The sequence below is a fragment of the Phalacrocorax aristotelis genome, chromosome 15, assembly GCF_949628215.1.
Source record: "Phalacrocorax aristotelis chromosome 15, bGulAri2.1, whole genome shotgun sequence".
In the NCBI taxonomy this organism is placed as follows: Eukaryota; Metazoa; Chordata; class Aves; order Suliformes; family Phalacrocoracidae; genus Phalacrocorax; species Phalacrocorax aristotelis.
In genome coordinates, this window is record NC_134290.1 from 15,838,236 (window position 1) to 15,852,252 (window position 14,017).

The 14,017-nt window shown below is 37.7% G+C and overlaps 2 protein-coding genes across 4 annotated transcripts in view; both read left to right on the forward strand.

Annotated features, from left to right (window-relative positions):
- The window catches only part of TXNRD2 (thioredoxin reductase 2), a 37,943-nt gene that overhangs the window by 1,649 nt on the left and 22,277 nt on the right, over nucleotides 1–14,017 (forward strand). Inside the window, exons 3-11 of one of the 2 annotated variants that reach the window (XR_012663201.1) lie at nucleotides 346–402; nucleotides 1,018–1,162; nucleotides 1,467–1,541; nucleotides 2,405–2,483; nucleotides 3,505–3,567; nucleotides 4,093–4,163; nucleotides 9,650–9,669; nucleotides 10,051–10,142; nucleotides 12,762–12,932. Coding sequence is in view for 1 of the 2 variants with exons in the window: in XM_075110148.1 (XP_074966249.1) it covers nucleotides 346–402; nucleotides 1,018–1,162; nucleotides 1,467–1,541; nucleotides 2,405–2,483; nucleotides 3,505–3,567; nucleotides 4,093–4,163; nucleotides 9,650–9,669; nucleotides 10,051–10,142; nucleotides 12,762–12,936 (777 nt within the window). In the remaining variant the exon portion in view is untranslated. Of the gene's footprint in view, nucleotides 1–345; nucleotides 403–1,017; nucleotides 1,163–1,466; nucleotides 1,542–2,404; nucleotides 2,484–3,504; nucleotides 3,568–4,092; nucleotides 4,164–9,649; nucleotides 9,670–10,050; nucleotides 10,143–12,761; nucleotides 12,937–14,017 lie in introns of both variants that reach the window. The other variant, XM_075110148.1, reaches the window with a different exon arrangement.
- UFD1 (ubiquitin recognition factor in ER associated degradation 1) overlaps nucleotides 1–14,017 on the forward strand; it is a 436,293-nt gene that overhangs the window by 1,513 nt on the left and 420,763 nt on the right. The gene's annotated exons all lie outside the window — the stretch shown is intronic.

The following is a 14,017-nucleotide window of genomic DNA, read 5'->3' on the forward strand; positions in this document are numbered from 1 at the left end:
AGACTGTTTCCAAGAACTGTTTAACTGCTGTAGAGAACCTTGCCCGTTTGTAACTCACAGTGTAACATGGTCTACAACCCGCAAGGTTCTTAAACATCTCATTTGGGGTCAGATTGCATTTTAGGGTCAGTGGAAGATGGAGGCTCTAGTCTGGGTTACTAAGTGCCTTCTGGAGAATCTGCTGACTACATAGGCAGCCTGGGTCCCTAGTCTGGCATCTTGAGTTAGTATAAACTCTCAGCTGTCATCTCCTGTGCCTTTACTCTGTACCTGTGCTACTAAAAATGTTTAGGTTTGTGTGTTTCTCCTTCCTCTGAATACCTTGTCTTGCTTTTTTGCTTAAAGCTGCTCAGTTTGGAAGGAAAGTGGCCGTTTTGGATTATGTGGAACCGTCTCCACAAGGTATGGAGGAGAAATACTAGGGTAATATTTAGACGTGTGTATAAAACAGTTGCCTAGGTGAGCAGATTGCGTGGCTTTGGCCATTTGGCTGCATGCTTTGCTCGTAGTTAAAGTCCTTAAGCCCAGCTCGCTGCACTGCTCATTCAGTGATATCCCAGCTCTGCCCACTTCCCCTGCACATTAAGGTTGTTAGCAGTTTTTGATGCTACCATTTGTAGTAGACTTAGTACTTAAATATGAGAGAGTATTGTCACTGTCAAAATGTCATTTACAATTTCTAAAAAATCATGGCTCACATCATGTTAAGGCTTTTCATGTACAATATGTAAAATAGGATCTGCAAATGCAAATAAGCAAATGTGAATGTGTAGTAACTGGATCTTCAGAGTGCTAAGAAACATCTTGAGATGGTTTGAATTTTAGAAGAAAAATACATAGAGATGGTTCTTATTAAACAAACATAAGCAGAGTTAGAAACTGATCTGTAGGAGAAACTGTGTGTTGTTTCAGAACTTTTTAACTAATTGCATAGGCAACCTAGTTCTCTGAGTAATCCAGTTGCATTAAGTTACACTAACCTGACGCACTAACTTTTCTTCTTTCTTTTTTTCCAAGGAACCAAATGGGGACTTGGTGGAACTTGTGTGAATGTTGGCTGCATTCCTAAAAAGCTTATGCATCAAGCAGCCCTTTTAGGGAGTGCAGTTAAAGATGCCCAACACTATGGCTGGAATATAGCCCAACCTGTTCATCATACCTGGTAAAGATTATTGCCCGTATCCGCTCCTGTGTACTACAAATGTGTAACGACTTTTCCCAGTTGGTATTTATTTAGGGGCAGTTAGGGAATTGAATTTTGCATGAAGTTTTTTAGACTGCTCCTTGTTTAAAACACAAAACTGTATTTGCTGGTAGGTATTATGTTGATTTGGACTTGGTAATTTACTTATAATAAAAAGTACTGTAGAACATTCCTTATTTCTAGCAATTGCCTGTACCTTTGAGTTGCATAATCTGAATTTGTAATGTGATGATCTCATGTTCGGTTTCTTGTTTTGTGGTAGGTCTGTGATGGCACAAGCTGTTCAGAATTATGTGAAATCCTTGAACTGGGGACACAGAGTGCAACTACAAGACAAGTAAATAAGTCTTTCAAGTTCATCTTTCTTCCTATAGTCAAGGAGCTCTTCTCCTTGTAGAATTGCTGAATTGCCTTTGCATTTTCTCATTAGAGCTCATATTTTGAGTCTGTAGGTCCTTTCTGCTCATGACTGTAAATGCTTTTGCTGATGTAAGTGATCCCCTGCCCCCCCCCCCCCCCCCTTTTCTTTTTTCTGGGAAATAGTGGTTGAAAGTGACTCTGCGTGAAAGCTTTCTGGCAGTGTAGTGATCAGGGAATGCTCTCTTTAATCTGGAGAGATTTTGCATTAATACAAAGTAGTCAGGGTTTCTCAAGATAATTTCAAGCTTGTCCACCAAAATTTATATGCCATACAAGTCCATATATAACACTGTACTAGAGCAGCTGATTTTTTTTTGCTTTCATTACAGAAATGGTTCCAAGTTTTTCAGCATGCAGTTCCTTTTATAGAGAAATTATATTAATAGATAATCTAACAGGTGCTAGTCTTGCGACTCCTGCTGAATCACTTCTGTATGCTCTCAAACGAGCATTGCATTAGTTATGTTATAGAGAGTAATAGTAATGCTATGGCTAGTGGAAAATGTGTCATTTGAAGAGGTCAATAACCTGATTCCAAAGCATGTTACAAGGTTAGGTACTCTGCTGTATAGAGGAGTTAACTGACACAAGAATTAAGTGACTGAAATTATGTGACAGAGCTGCAAACAAGCCTATGTTATGAGATGCTTTCTTCCTTTTACTTTTCTGTGCCTGTTTGCTTTCTTTTTTAGGCCTTCAGACATGGAAAAAGAAGCTGATGGTATTTCATTCCTGTTCTTCATTAAGCGTACATTAATGTTGCTGTTTTCTTCCAAACAGGAAGGTGAAATATTTCAACATGAAAGGGAGTTTTTCTGATCTGCATACAATCCGTGGTTTAACAAAAGCAGGTAAAGAGGTGAGCTGCTGTGCTGATTTCTGCAGTATCATTCACTTCAAATATTTCAGGTCTCCATGTCCTGGTTTTCAGGTCAACTGGGAACTAGACTGTACTTCTGCAATTGGCTTTAGGTATTCAGTGTTGTTTTGGTGAGAGAGATTTGCATTTTCAACGTAGAGAAGTTGTTTATGAATGTGACTGTTGCCTATCGAGTCCGTAGCCTCTAACCTGTCAGTTAGGTGCCATTACATTTTCTTTGCAGATGGAAGTGCTGAGATTAAAGATTGTTTTGTTTTGTTTGTCAGAGTCATACTGCTTTGATAGATGCTTACAGAGATGTAAAGAGGACCAACATCTTATTGCTCTGGGCCTTAGATCAGTCTGAGATGTTTTCCTCCTCAGATGAATTGTAAGGGTGCTTAGCTTTCTAATACAAAATTGTGTGTGGGAGGCAATTACACTGAGTGCACGGCTTCAAGCAACTGGGTCATGTAATAGAATGGTGGCCATTTCAGCATGTTTAATAAGAGACTGAACACGCATTTTTTACACCTTTCTGAGGATCATTACATAATGTTACTGGTTAATATCGGCTTGAGAGAGCAAAAGTTCTTGGGGGTAGATGCCTAGCATTTTCTAAAAACATGCCACTTCTGAGGTAGCTTTGCTCCAGGCCTTAGAGGCTCAACTCACTTGCTGTGATCCCTTTGTGTTTTGTCCTAAGCAAAAATTGATTTTAAAAAGCTGCCATTTGTGCACAGCAGTTGCTTCTGAGTAGTCACCAGACCTTGTCTAGTATAGCAACGATTGTAAGCTTAATATTCAAACAAAAACTGATAGAGAATGTGTAGGAGAAACTCCCGCATGTATTAGTTTATCTCCATCCTTTTTTTTAATGCATTGCTGATCATTATGTCATATAAATAGCAGATGGTAGTGCCAGATTTCTCATTTACCAGTCATTTGTACATAGATAAAATCTGAAGACAGGTGAAAGGATTTCAAATGCTTGATTTTGATTTTGTATTTTTGTTTGTAGACTATTGTTACGGCAGAAAATATTGTCATTGCTACTGGAGGAAGACCAAAATACCCCACGCATGTAAGTTACGCTTGTCATCTGACAACCCCAATGGCTTTACTGGGTTTGTTGCAGATAATAACAAACATTTGGAGGATAAAGAATGTAAATATAAAGTAACATGTGAGAGATTTTTGTACTTATGTTGTGTGAAAAATTATCTTTTATATAAAGCACAGGCTTTTTAGAAAAATATTTCCACAGAAATGAATTTTCATCAATTTAGTATGTTGATGTTGCTTAGAGCTGTAGGATAATTCAGGTTGGAAGGGATCTCTAGAGGTCATCTAGTTCAACCTCCTGCTCCAGGAGATTGGTGTCACCTATTGAGTCAGCTGTGAGGTCAGATCACATTGCTCAGGGCTTTTTGCAGTCAGGTTTTGAAAATCTCCAAAGTAGGAGACTCGATAACATACCTGGGGAACTCCAGATACATTCCCCTTGGTCTGCTGGCTGTACTTCGGCTAATACAGCCCAAGCTGCTGTAGCTTTCTTTGCTGCCAGAACTTGCATTGTAGATTCAAGCTCTTACCTGTGTGCTCACAGATTGCAGGTGCACTGGAGTATGGAATCACAAGTGATGATCTATTCTGGCTAAAAGAATCTCCTGGAAAAACGTAAGTTACCTTACCATGGCTTTAATGGATGCTGCCATTCATACCCTTTCTTTATGGCAAGGTGAATAATGTTCAAGCCTGCCTTTTATGCACCAATTTTTCTGTCCTTCTGTTTTCCTTATGGGAATTTGGTCTGGTATGTGGCAGCATCACACTACCAGTCCTCATTAGTATATATAATAGATTCCCGCCCCCCACCACCCCCCATGAAATTCCATTCTAAAATGAAATTAAATATGAATTTTCATCGTCTTGGGTTGACTGGTTTGCTGTAGCAATTATACACAGAAGTCACAAGAGGGCGGCATAAACTTAAACAAGGGCTGTACTGCTCTTGTTCTTCGCTATGGGTATATGTGAAATTGCTCTTCAATTAGGAAAGAAACTCCAACATAATTTTATGTTCTCTTAAGTGGTGGAAGTTCTGATAACAAAAGAAAATATGATGAGACAATTGGGGGGGGTGTTTTGCCTTTTCTTATGCTTTGGGAGCTATTGTTTAACTGAAATACTAAAAAATGGTTTTTAATGGAAATACTGAAATGCCAGAGCCTTTGTTTTTTTACAGCACATAGCACAGTAAGATTCTGAGTCAACATTGCTCTACAGAACAATTTCCTGCTACAAATAATTGTGATCGGAAGTGCACATTTGCTAGCATGGAAGTCAGATAATACTATTTTTTTTTCTTTTCTCTATTCAGCGCTTCTAGAAGCAGCAAAGTGTATATGTAACAAAAAGACTTGAAACTATAATACTGGTGTTTTGAAAGAAAACAGCTGCCATTCATGGCTGTGACTTTCTAATATATAAAATGCACTGTGTTAAGCTAAACATCAAACAGATAAACAAGACTCCTCAGTACAGTTTAAAAAGGAAAGTAAACTTGCTGTTGTTTCTAGTATATCAGTCACCTCTTCAATTCTGAGAGAATGATTTATGCGAGGAAATGGTGTTTAAAAAAAAAAACCAGCAAAACAAAACCAACGTAAACCCCAACCCCCCCCCCCCCCCAAACGAAACGTAAGATTTATCCCGTAAGATTTTTCTGTGAAAATGTGGCTTTTGTCCAGTTGCTGCTAATGCAAGTTGTAACAGTGTAATGTGGGAGTCTAGTGTTTATATGTTGCATTCCTGAGATTTAGTAAAAATAAGCCTGCAGGGGCTACAGTAGCATTTCTGTGCTTTATCAGGCTGTGTCCTAGCACATGAAGGAGGGAGTTGTTAAAGGTTTGTTTCTGTCGGATTTGTTTCTACTATAAATATTCCCAAGGTTCAGTTTAACACCTTTTGTTTTTAGTCTGAGCTGTGCTGTACTTATTCTTTCTTTTCTTCCTCTCCAAATGTGCATAGCTACAAATTACATGCCTGGAGGTTACAGAACTGTTAGTCCTGGAGTTATTCATATTAAAAAAAAAAAAAGCAAACCGTTAACCATCTTAAAAGTCCCTTAGATATACAAACATTGCAAAGAAATTCTCGCTACTGGGATGAAGGATTTTGGCAGAGTGAGTTAGAAAAGATGCCTTGAAATATGTTCAGAATGAGTGAGAGATTGAGCAGGTGTGAAGGAGGTTAGGTTCTGCTTTCTTAACTTTTCTATTAGACACTGACAATGCCCAGGAACCCTCTACTTTGTAGAAGAAATCATGAATAATGTGCTGCTGATACTAAGAATTAGTGCCAGCTGGCATCTATTTTTCACCTAATGAAAAAGATGAGCAGACATATGCCCAAATTAAAGATATTCTCATTCTATTTCCTGTGAATCTCCCGTAGGTGTTTCTTTATGGGCAGCATGTGGCTTTTCGTAGCACTTCCTGGCAGCTACATGCTAAAAGAGGGGGTGATCATCCATTCACAGATGAATCAGATGCCCTAATGCTGGAAGAAATTATTTCCCACTGTGTTAAATTGTTTATCAAACATAAAACCCAGACTAGCAGATTTTAATCTCTTTACCGCAACCTGTACAACTCTGTACACCTTCAGAAGTTGTATGTTTTTGCTATAGGATAGATAGATGATATCTAGGGTCTTTTGTGAGAAAGCATGTGTTGTACCAGCTCTGCAATCCCCAGAGCTCACCGAGCAGCAGCCCCCACGTCTGCACTTGGAAGTTTAAAAGAATCTCCATTAGATCAGGGAGATGGTGCAGATCGGTGTAGGGTAAGGTATAGGCCACAAGCTAGTGTTGGACCTACTGTTTTGCTCTGCTCTCTTAGCATCGGGTAGTCCATAAGTCCAACTGTTGGACTTGTTTCTCTCTTGCAGCATGGTGGAAGAATAACTTTCCCAGGGATATGTTGCTGGTCAGTGTCAGGGCCAAAAAGACAAGCCAAATTTGCTGTCTGCAGAGCTCCATCATGCCTCTAACATTTGTTTTTAGTCGCCACACGTTTGCTTATAAAATATTTAATTTTCTAAGGTTCTTCATGTCCTTCTATGGAACACATTTCTGTCTTTGTAAGCATGTATACCAATAGTTTTTCTGGTAACAGGGTGGAGGGAGGATCATCACTTTGTGAATTTTAGTTAAAATTGATGAATGATACATCCTTATAAAGAGACTGCAATGCATGCACCACGTTGTCTTAGCCTTCACTTTGTATGTGGTTTTCCATGGATTTAAGGGTTTATTTTGTGAAGCACTGTCCTAGTGTGTACTAGTGTATACTACTTTGGCCAGGAATGAAGCAAAATGTAGAATATGAAACAGCATAGGGTGTATAAGCCATGATATTGGATTGATATTTCAAATGTGTTCCTTCCTGGCATCTGACTACTTTGAATTTTTACCTGTTTGGAGCATGTTTTGTCAAAACAGTTTTGCTTTGTTGCTTAGAATTTTTGAATTAATGGAGGCACAGCTGCTGAGGGAAAAGAACTTTACTTAATGGATCATTTCCATGCAATGCCTTCTCTCTGCTGGCATTGTCATTTGTGTTGCTAAAACTTACCTTCCTCAAAACAGTCCAATGAGGTTGGATGTGGGTAAAAGCCTATGATAAGCTTCTGTGACTTATGCTTGTGACGCTTATGCTTCCTTGCTTATCCTCCTAACTTTAAATAACCTATTCAAACGCTGTGATTATGTGAGTTTGTATTTTAAATTCTTAAAGTAAACTTCTAAAATTTCTAGCTTTCCAAAATGCAGTTAGCAAACTATTTCTTCCACACCCGAAAATCCAAAGTTATTTTTTAAGTTTTTGAATACAGCAGTATGAGAGAGACCTGCTTTAAAAAAATGCCCAAAATAAACAGAAAAAACATGCCAAATATGCAGGTGGGTTCTGAGTGTTGTGGTTCTGTGGTGGTGTGTTTTGATTAAAAGTTCTTTATAAAGCATGGGGGTGAAAGTTCTGTGTAAAACAGGTATTTCCGTAGATGAAAACCATAGTCAGAAAGAGCCTACTGTTCTCATCGTAACTAGAAATTTTGATCCATAATGGTGCGCTTTTTTTTTCCTAATTCAAAAACTTGACAAAAGACTTTGTCATAAGTGGAAATATTATGTGGAATGCATCTCGGAACTGTGGGATTGTTAACAAGTGTGCATAACGTGTGAACAGCGAAGGAGTGAGAGCGCAGCCTGGCCAGCAGCTGAGGGCCGCTGGCCGGCTGGTGGGACCCCCTTTTGCCTCCAGAGCAGGGACTGAGCGCTGCGCCCTGTGTGCACCCAGCAGGCGTGGGGAGCCAAGGATAGGGTCAGGGAGAGGAATGCTGCAGCGTGCAGGGCGTCTGGGGACAGGCGTGGAAACGGCTGTGCGGGAGAGCTGACACACCTCATAAATTAAAAGTGGTGATGGACAACTTTAGTGATATTCTTGGTTGAAAGGGTGTGAAATATAGGGAGAGATGGGAGCTGGAGTTTTGCATAAGACCTAAAATGGATGTATTTGGTAAATACTAGTCTATGTAGATCTATTAAACTGAATTTTCATAACTGCATACACAAACTTTTAAAGACAGGAAGGGCAAATGTTTGGCATTTGGGTAAATAAGATGATGAAAAAGCAGATGATTATAAATCAAAATGAAATTTAGCAATTAATAAAACCTTACATTGGGAACTGTAATCTACTTGATAGGAAGATGATGAAATTCAAACATGCTTAGCTTCTGATTGTGTTTTCTTAAAAATACTTAAAAATATACATTTAGTAATTCAGATACCTCTAGAAACTGAGAGACGTACTTAAGTTCCCACAAGGCTGCTGCATGTCTGTGTTTCTCTGCTGCCCGCTGTCCCAGAGGCCATGGTGCCGAGAGCCCTGTGAAGATGAGGCATCAGTAGCAATAGGCACGGGGGGAAAAGCCTGCAGTGTCCACTCCACGTTTCCGTGGAGGTACATCATAGAACACAACCGAAACATTCGTGATGCCTCTGAACCTCACTAGTTTCTTGGAGTTTTTCATGCCTTTCTTCACTTTCTTTTAGAGTATCTGTTTAAATGTCTCATTGCAATATAAAAATAATTCCTTATGTCTTATAAGTCCAGTCTTTTTTTATTCTGTTAAATAAGCCCACATGTTATAGTGTTGTCTTTGTTGGAGTTGGCCAGCCACGCTCTTTCGTCCCATCTAACAGCAACAGATCCACTCCTCAAACCTGTAATTTTGTAACTATACGTACATACGTGTGTATGTATACATACATATAGAGAGAGTGTGTGTGCCTAATTGTTATATAAATATATATATTACTTATATATTCTATTCTGTTATTAGATTGTGTATAACATACTTACAAAATATGTAATTAATAGATATTATATAATAAGATATAATGTAATATATACTGATGTACATATTTACATACTACAATATAGTACATTATATAGTATACATAACATACTGATATTAAGTACTAATAATTAATAATTATTTGTATAGTGTATAATGGTTATTGTATTTCTGTAATTATATATAATATATAATATAATGTAATACATATTTTATATGTATATTTTCAGTGTAACATCATTGGTGACTGTACCTTTCAATTCCATTTCAATCTCTTCCTCTGGCTTCTTATGAATAATTTTTTCAGGAACTAGAATAAAAAGACAAAGGTTTTTGAGGTATAGTTGCTAAATATGGCAATCAACGCTTTAGGTGGTAAAACCATCCAATCTCTCTCATAAATGTACAGAAATTCACACATACGTACACATAAATGCATGCCAAACAATTCAAACACTTGGTAAATTTTGAGAAGAGTAATAAATGCTTCCAAACTTGTTTGCAATGTACACTTTTCTAAGATCTATATAATGTAAAATATAATATTACATATTTATAGATAATAAATATACTAATATATAACATCTGTGTGTGTATATATGTTGTATATGTCTGTGTATATAACATATATATATATAAAACAAATACAGAAACTACTTTATAAAATTATTTTTTGGTTGTGCAGAAATCTGCACAAGCTCATTCCACTGCTTTATTCTTTTTTTCTTTTTATTTAACAGGTTGGTTGTTGGAGCCAGCTGTATCCTTTGAAAAACCTGGGATGACATGTGATTATAAGCAACCTAGCTGTCTTTCCTAGGAAAGCTCCGTGTTCAGAACTCCTTTGCTCATGCCCTCTGGTTGAGTCGGTAATAGAATAGGAAGAGTTTTCTTTGCAGTAGCATCGTAGGGATTAAGGTCAGCTGAGGGTAAATTCTCAGGGTCTTAAAAACAGTGGTATCTATGAAGAAAATATTCTAAGGCTTTGGAGTTTTATTCTAGGCAACAAAAGCAAACTAAAGATGTTGTCTGTGTGAGGAGAACTTGGCATCTCTAGGTAAAAAGCCCACTTGTATACTACACTTTTATATTGCGCTTATGTGAAATTATTGTTTATATTTCCTTACTGATGCCTCACCAGACGTTTCACTTGAGTGTGCTGGATTTCTAACAGGCATTGGGTTGGACACTACAGTCATGATGAGAAGTATCCCGCTTCGTGGGTTTGATCAGGTGGGTACGGAGTATCTTACATCTCCTTATATGTCAAATAGATTAAAAAGTATATTTGATTATTTTTGTCTCCTAAAGAAAAAGTGTCGTTGGCTTCTCCAAACATTTCCTAGTACATGCTTTCTGAAGAGAAACTAAATAAGTACTAGCTTATTTGTCTATTATTATACTATTATTATTATATATAAATATACTAATATTATTATATATTACTCTGTTATTATACTATTAATAGGCTAGTCGTATCCTGTTGTATCTTTTGATACTGTACTCAGAAAAGTGAATATTTTTTTTTCTCCTCCGTCTTAGTTGAAAACAAGATTGAAAAGGTTGGGAAGCAAGGGAGGGATTTATACCGCTGCTGAAAACATTAGACAATCACTTTAAAATAATCCTGAATTTCTAGGAGTTACAGATAATGATTTTTAAAATAAATTATTGGACTTAACATGAAGTAGTTCAATGTGGAGTTCATTATGATGAATATAAATAAATCACTAAGCTGAAAGTTTGTAATGACATAGGAACTGGAAATCTTGACCTTACCACTTCCAAAACAGTGGCGGTTATAACTAGGCAAAAAAAAAAATAGTGATTTCAGTGAAACTATCAACCCGAAGCTGGAAAAAATTAAAACCAACAACTTTCAGGCAGGAAAGTTTAAAGAAAACAAAATGTGTTTCAAAATTGGGAAAGATTTTGAGGATTTTTATTAAAAAGTATAAGTGGTTGTGACTGTGCTGACAAAATAGAAAACAGTTTTGGCCAGAAACCCATTCCTGTATAAAGATAACAAAAGCAATTAGAAATAACAATGAGAAAAGACAACAGCAACAAAGGTTTTATGTAGGATCTGTGTCAAAAAGTATAACTGCTTAAAGAAGCAACAGAAGGTAGTGTAGCAGGTTTAGGTTAAAGACGAGTTACTGGCTCCAGTAAAGGTGTTACTTGAATGTGCGTTTGTAGCCTCTGTTCTGCAAGTTAGATGATCTCTTTGATGGCCCGATAGTCCTTCTGTCCCTAGGTCTGTAGGGAGAGTATGCTAAAGGTGACTGTGAGCCTTTGGTCCCTGCAAGAGTTGATGCTCATGCTACCTTGAAGGAAAAGTTTCTGTGGTGTTCTTAGAACAGTGAGTGTTCTGGGTTTTCACTCACATGCATGGTGAACTTTTTCTTTGATGTTTCCAATAATTTTTTTCACAGGCAAATAACTTTGGAAAATGTCAGCCTTAAGAAAGAAGACTGTGTCACGTTAATCACTTGAATATAGTGTTTTCAGAATGGGAACGAATGTATGTTAACATAATTATTCCTGGTACCACAAATTGGGATTTTTTTTAAAAATGTGTAATTGCAAGAGGCCAAAACATTTATAGGCCAAAGTTGATGATAGTGATGGAACTATGGGCTTTTTTTAAAGAACTTTTTTGCACACACAGTGTGTAAGAAAATTATTTCCACGTGTAACAGCACAGTTTTTCAGGAGGCAGTATTGCTGAGAGAAGCAGCAGTAACAAGTACCACTGCAGGCAGTGATAGCTCTGGTCACATGCCAGCCACTCCCACTTCCTTTAGAACTAGTGGTATGTGTACCGGAGTTTGCAAAACATTGTATAAGAACGTGGCTTGGGATTTGCACTCATTGTTGAAGAAATCTACACCTGTAAAGGCATAAGACCTCCTGAGCAAGCAGGGGATAGTGTTAAGAGTGTGTGTGTGCGGCACCTCATAAAACACGGTAGGGCTTTCTCTGAGAACTTGATCCTTTGTAGGCAGGAAGAGCACGATGGACATTTCAAAATTAAGAAAGTATTAATAGAGATTAAATAATTATGTTCAGTCCATAGCTACATTGAGTCTTGATGTAACTGGTTAGTGAGCCATCATGTTTCTGGAGAGAGAACCCTGCTGTTGCCTTCATATTAGTTAATATCAATATCAAAAAGTTTTGTGAGCCAAGAGCTTGCATGTAGTCGTTCAGTGTGAGCGGCTTTGTGATAATATCCTTTCAGTAATAAACATATTCTTTGACAAAGTGCAACCAGAATTACTGCAATCGAGAGCAATGACATCTTTGGATAAACCTGTCAGTGCAACGCTTTACTGCTTGACTGTGGTGTGGCACTATTTCAAACAGGCTCTTAGGACAAAAGCATTATTTCCTTTTTGTAGTAGAACTTTACAGGAAACCTTAGTGATTCATAGTCATTGCAGAGAAATGACAGGTGTCAGGACAAAGGGAAATATTTTTCTTCCTTAACTTTATGAAAAGCTGCCAGAAAATGGTAATTATGGTAATGTTAAATTGAATATGCTCTAGATGCTATTTTTGTATAAGTATCAAATTATTTAAAAGCAACTGTTTTATTCCTATACCATTTTACTTTTTTGAAAATGATTTGAATGTTCACATGTAGACTCCACTTGGAATGGAGTTGCAGGTCATAGTGGCTTAATAAATTACCATGTGTTGACAATGCATAGTACCCAACAGACAAAGAATGCTTGAAACACACACTGTATTTACTGGATTTTCATGAAGACAGCTGAAGGGGGGGTGTGTTACATTTAAAAGGTCATAGATCTAAGAATAAACAAATTTTTTTCCCCTACTCAACAGCAAATGGCATCTTTAGTAACTGAGCACATGGAATCTTACGGCACAAAATTTTTGAAGAGATGTTTCCCAACCAAAGTTGAAAAATTGGAGAGCAACAGATTGCAAGTCACCTGGAAAAATACCGACCTGGGCACAGAAGAAACCGATTCCTTTGACACAGTGATGTGGGCAGTAGGTAAACTTGATTGTCTTAGCATTTATTTGCAATGCTTTCCATTCTGAAAATGAAGTCCCCTCATCATGTTGTAAGGGGCCAAATAGCCTCCTTGTTGGTTTTTTTAATATTAAATATTTAGTGACTTAGACATTGATAGTTTTTTAATTCTTTTCTTGCATGCCTGACTTCTTCACTTACAGTCATGAAAGTTACAGTGAACAGAAGAAATCCGTGGTAACTACGTTTGCATGAACTGCAATAAATGGGAGCCCATTTAGTCTTCCTCACATTTACTAGAGGGCAAGAGCATCAATTCCAGCAGCCTCTGTGGTGCAGATAGTGTTCTCTAAGTCCATACTCTTGACTTACTCATTAAGCTATGCACTACAAGTTCCTATTTATCCTGTTCAAGAGGGTACCATTTCTTCTAGGAGTTTTTCTGAACCATGCTGCTCAAGTTTACTGTGGCCATCATCTACTTCAGAGAAAGATAAATAATTGTCCCTAAAAATCTGAGCTAATCCAGGGAACCTTGGAACTTCAGAGATTTTTTAAATCTGTTTTGGAACTTTCACGTATCTCTCACCCCTTGAACTGATGTACAATGCCTAAGCCAGAGTAAATCAGTTTAAAAGAATTTTGTGACAAATGGCTATGAGCATAATCACCAGAAATGTCAATTAAATCTGGGTTTTGCTTCCTTTGAGTCCAACACTACTTCTTGTAGGGATTAGTGCACTAAATGATGTATGGTACAAGGCTCCAGCCCACAGGAACGAAAATACTCTTTCTGCGTTGCCTCCCCCAGCTGCTCGTTTGTTGCTGGTATGAGTTGGCCCTCTGTTGCTATATTGGTTCAGAGGGACTGCGTGCCCACCAGAATAGGAGACCTCTTGTCTTCTGTGCTTATAAAGCTTTGTGAATATCTGGAATTCTAGATAAATAATGGATGGCTAAAGGTAGTAGCGATATTTGGCAAGCAGATGCTATCTGGTGAGCAAAGTAAATAGGCTTAAACTTACTGGCCAATAAATCTGTTTCGATGCAGAGGAACGATCAGTTTTACTAGCAGCTTTAGCTATTCCTTTAACTACTTCAT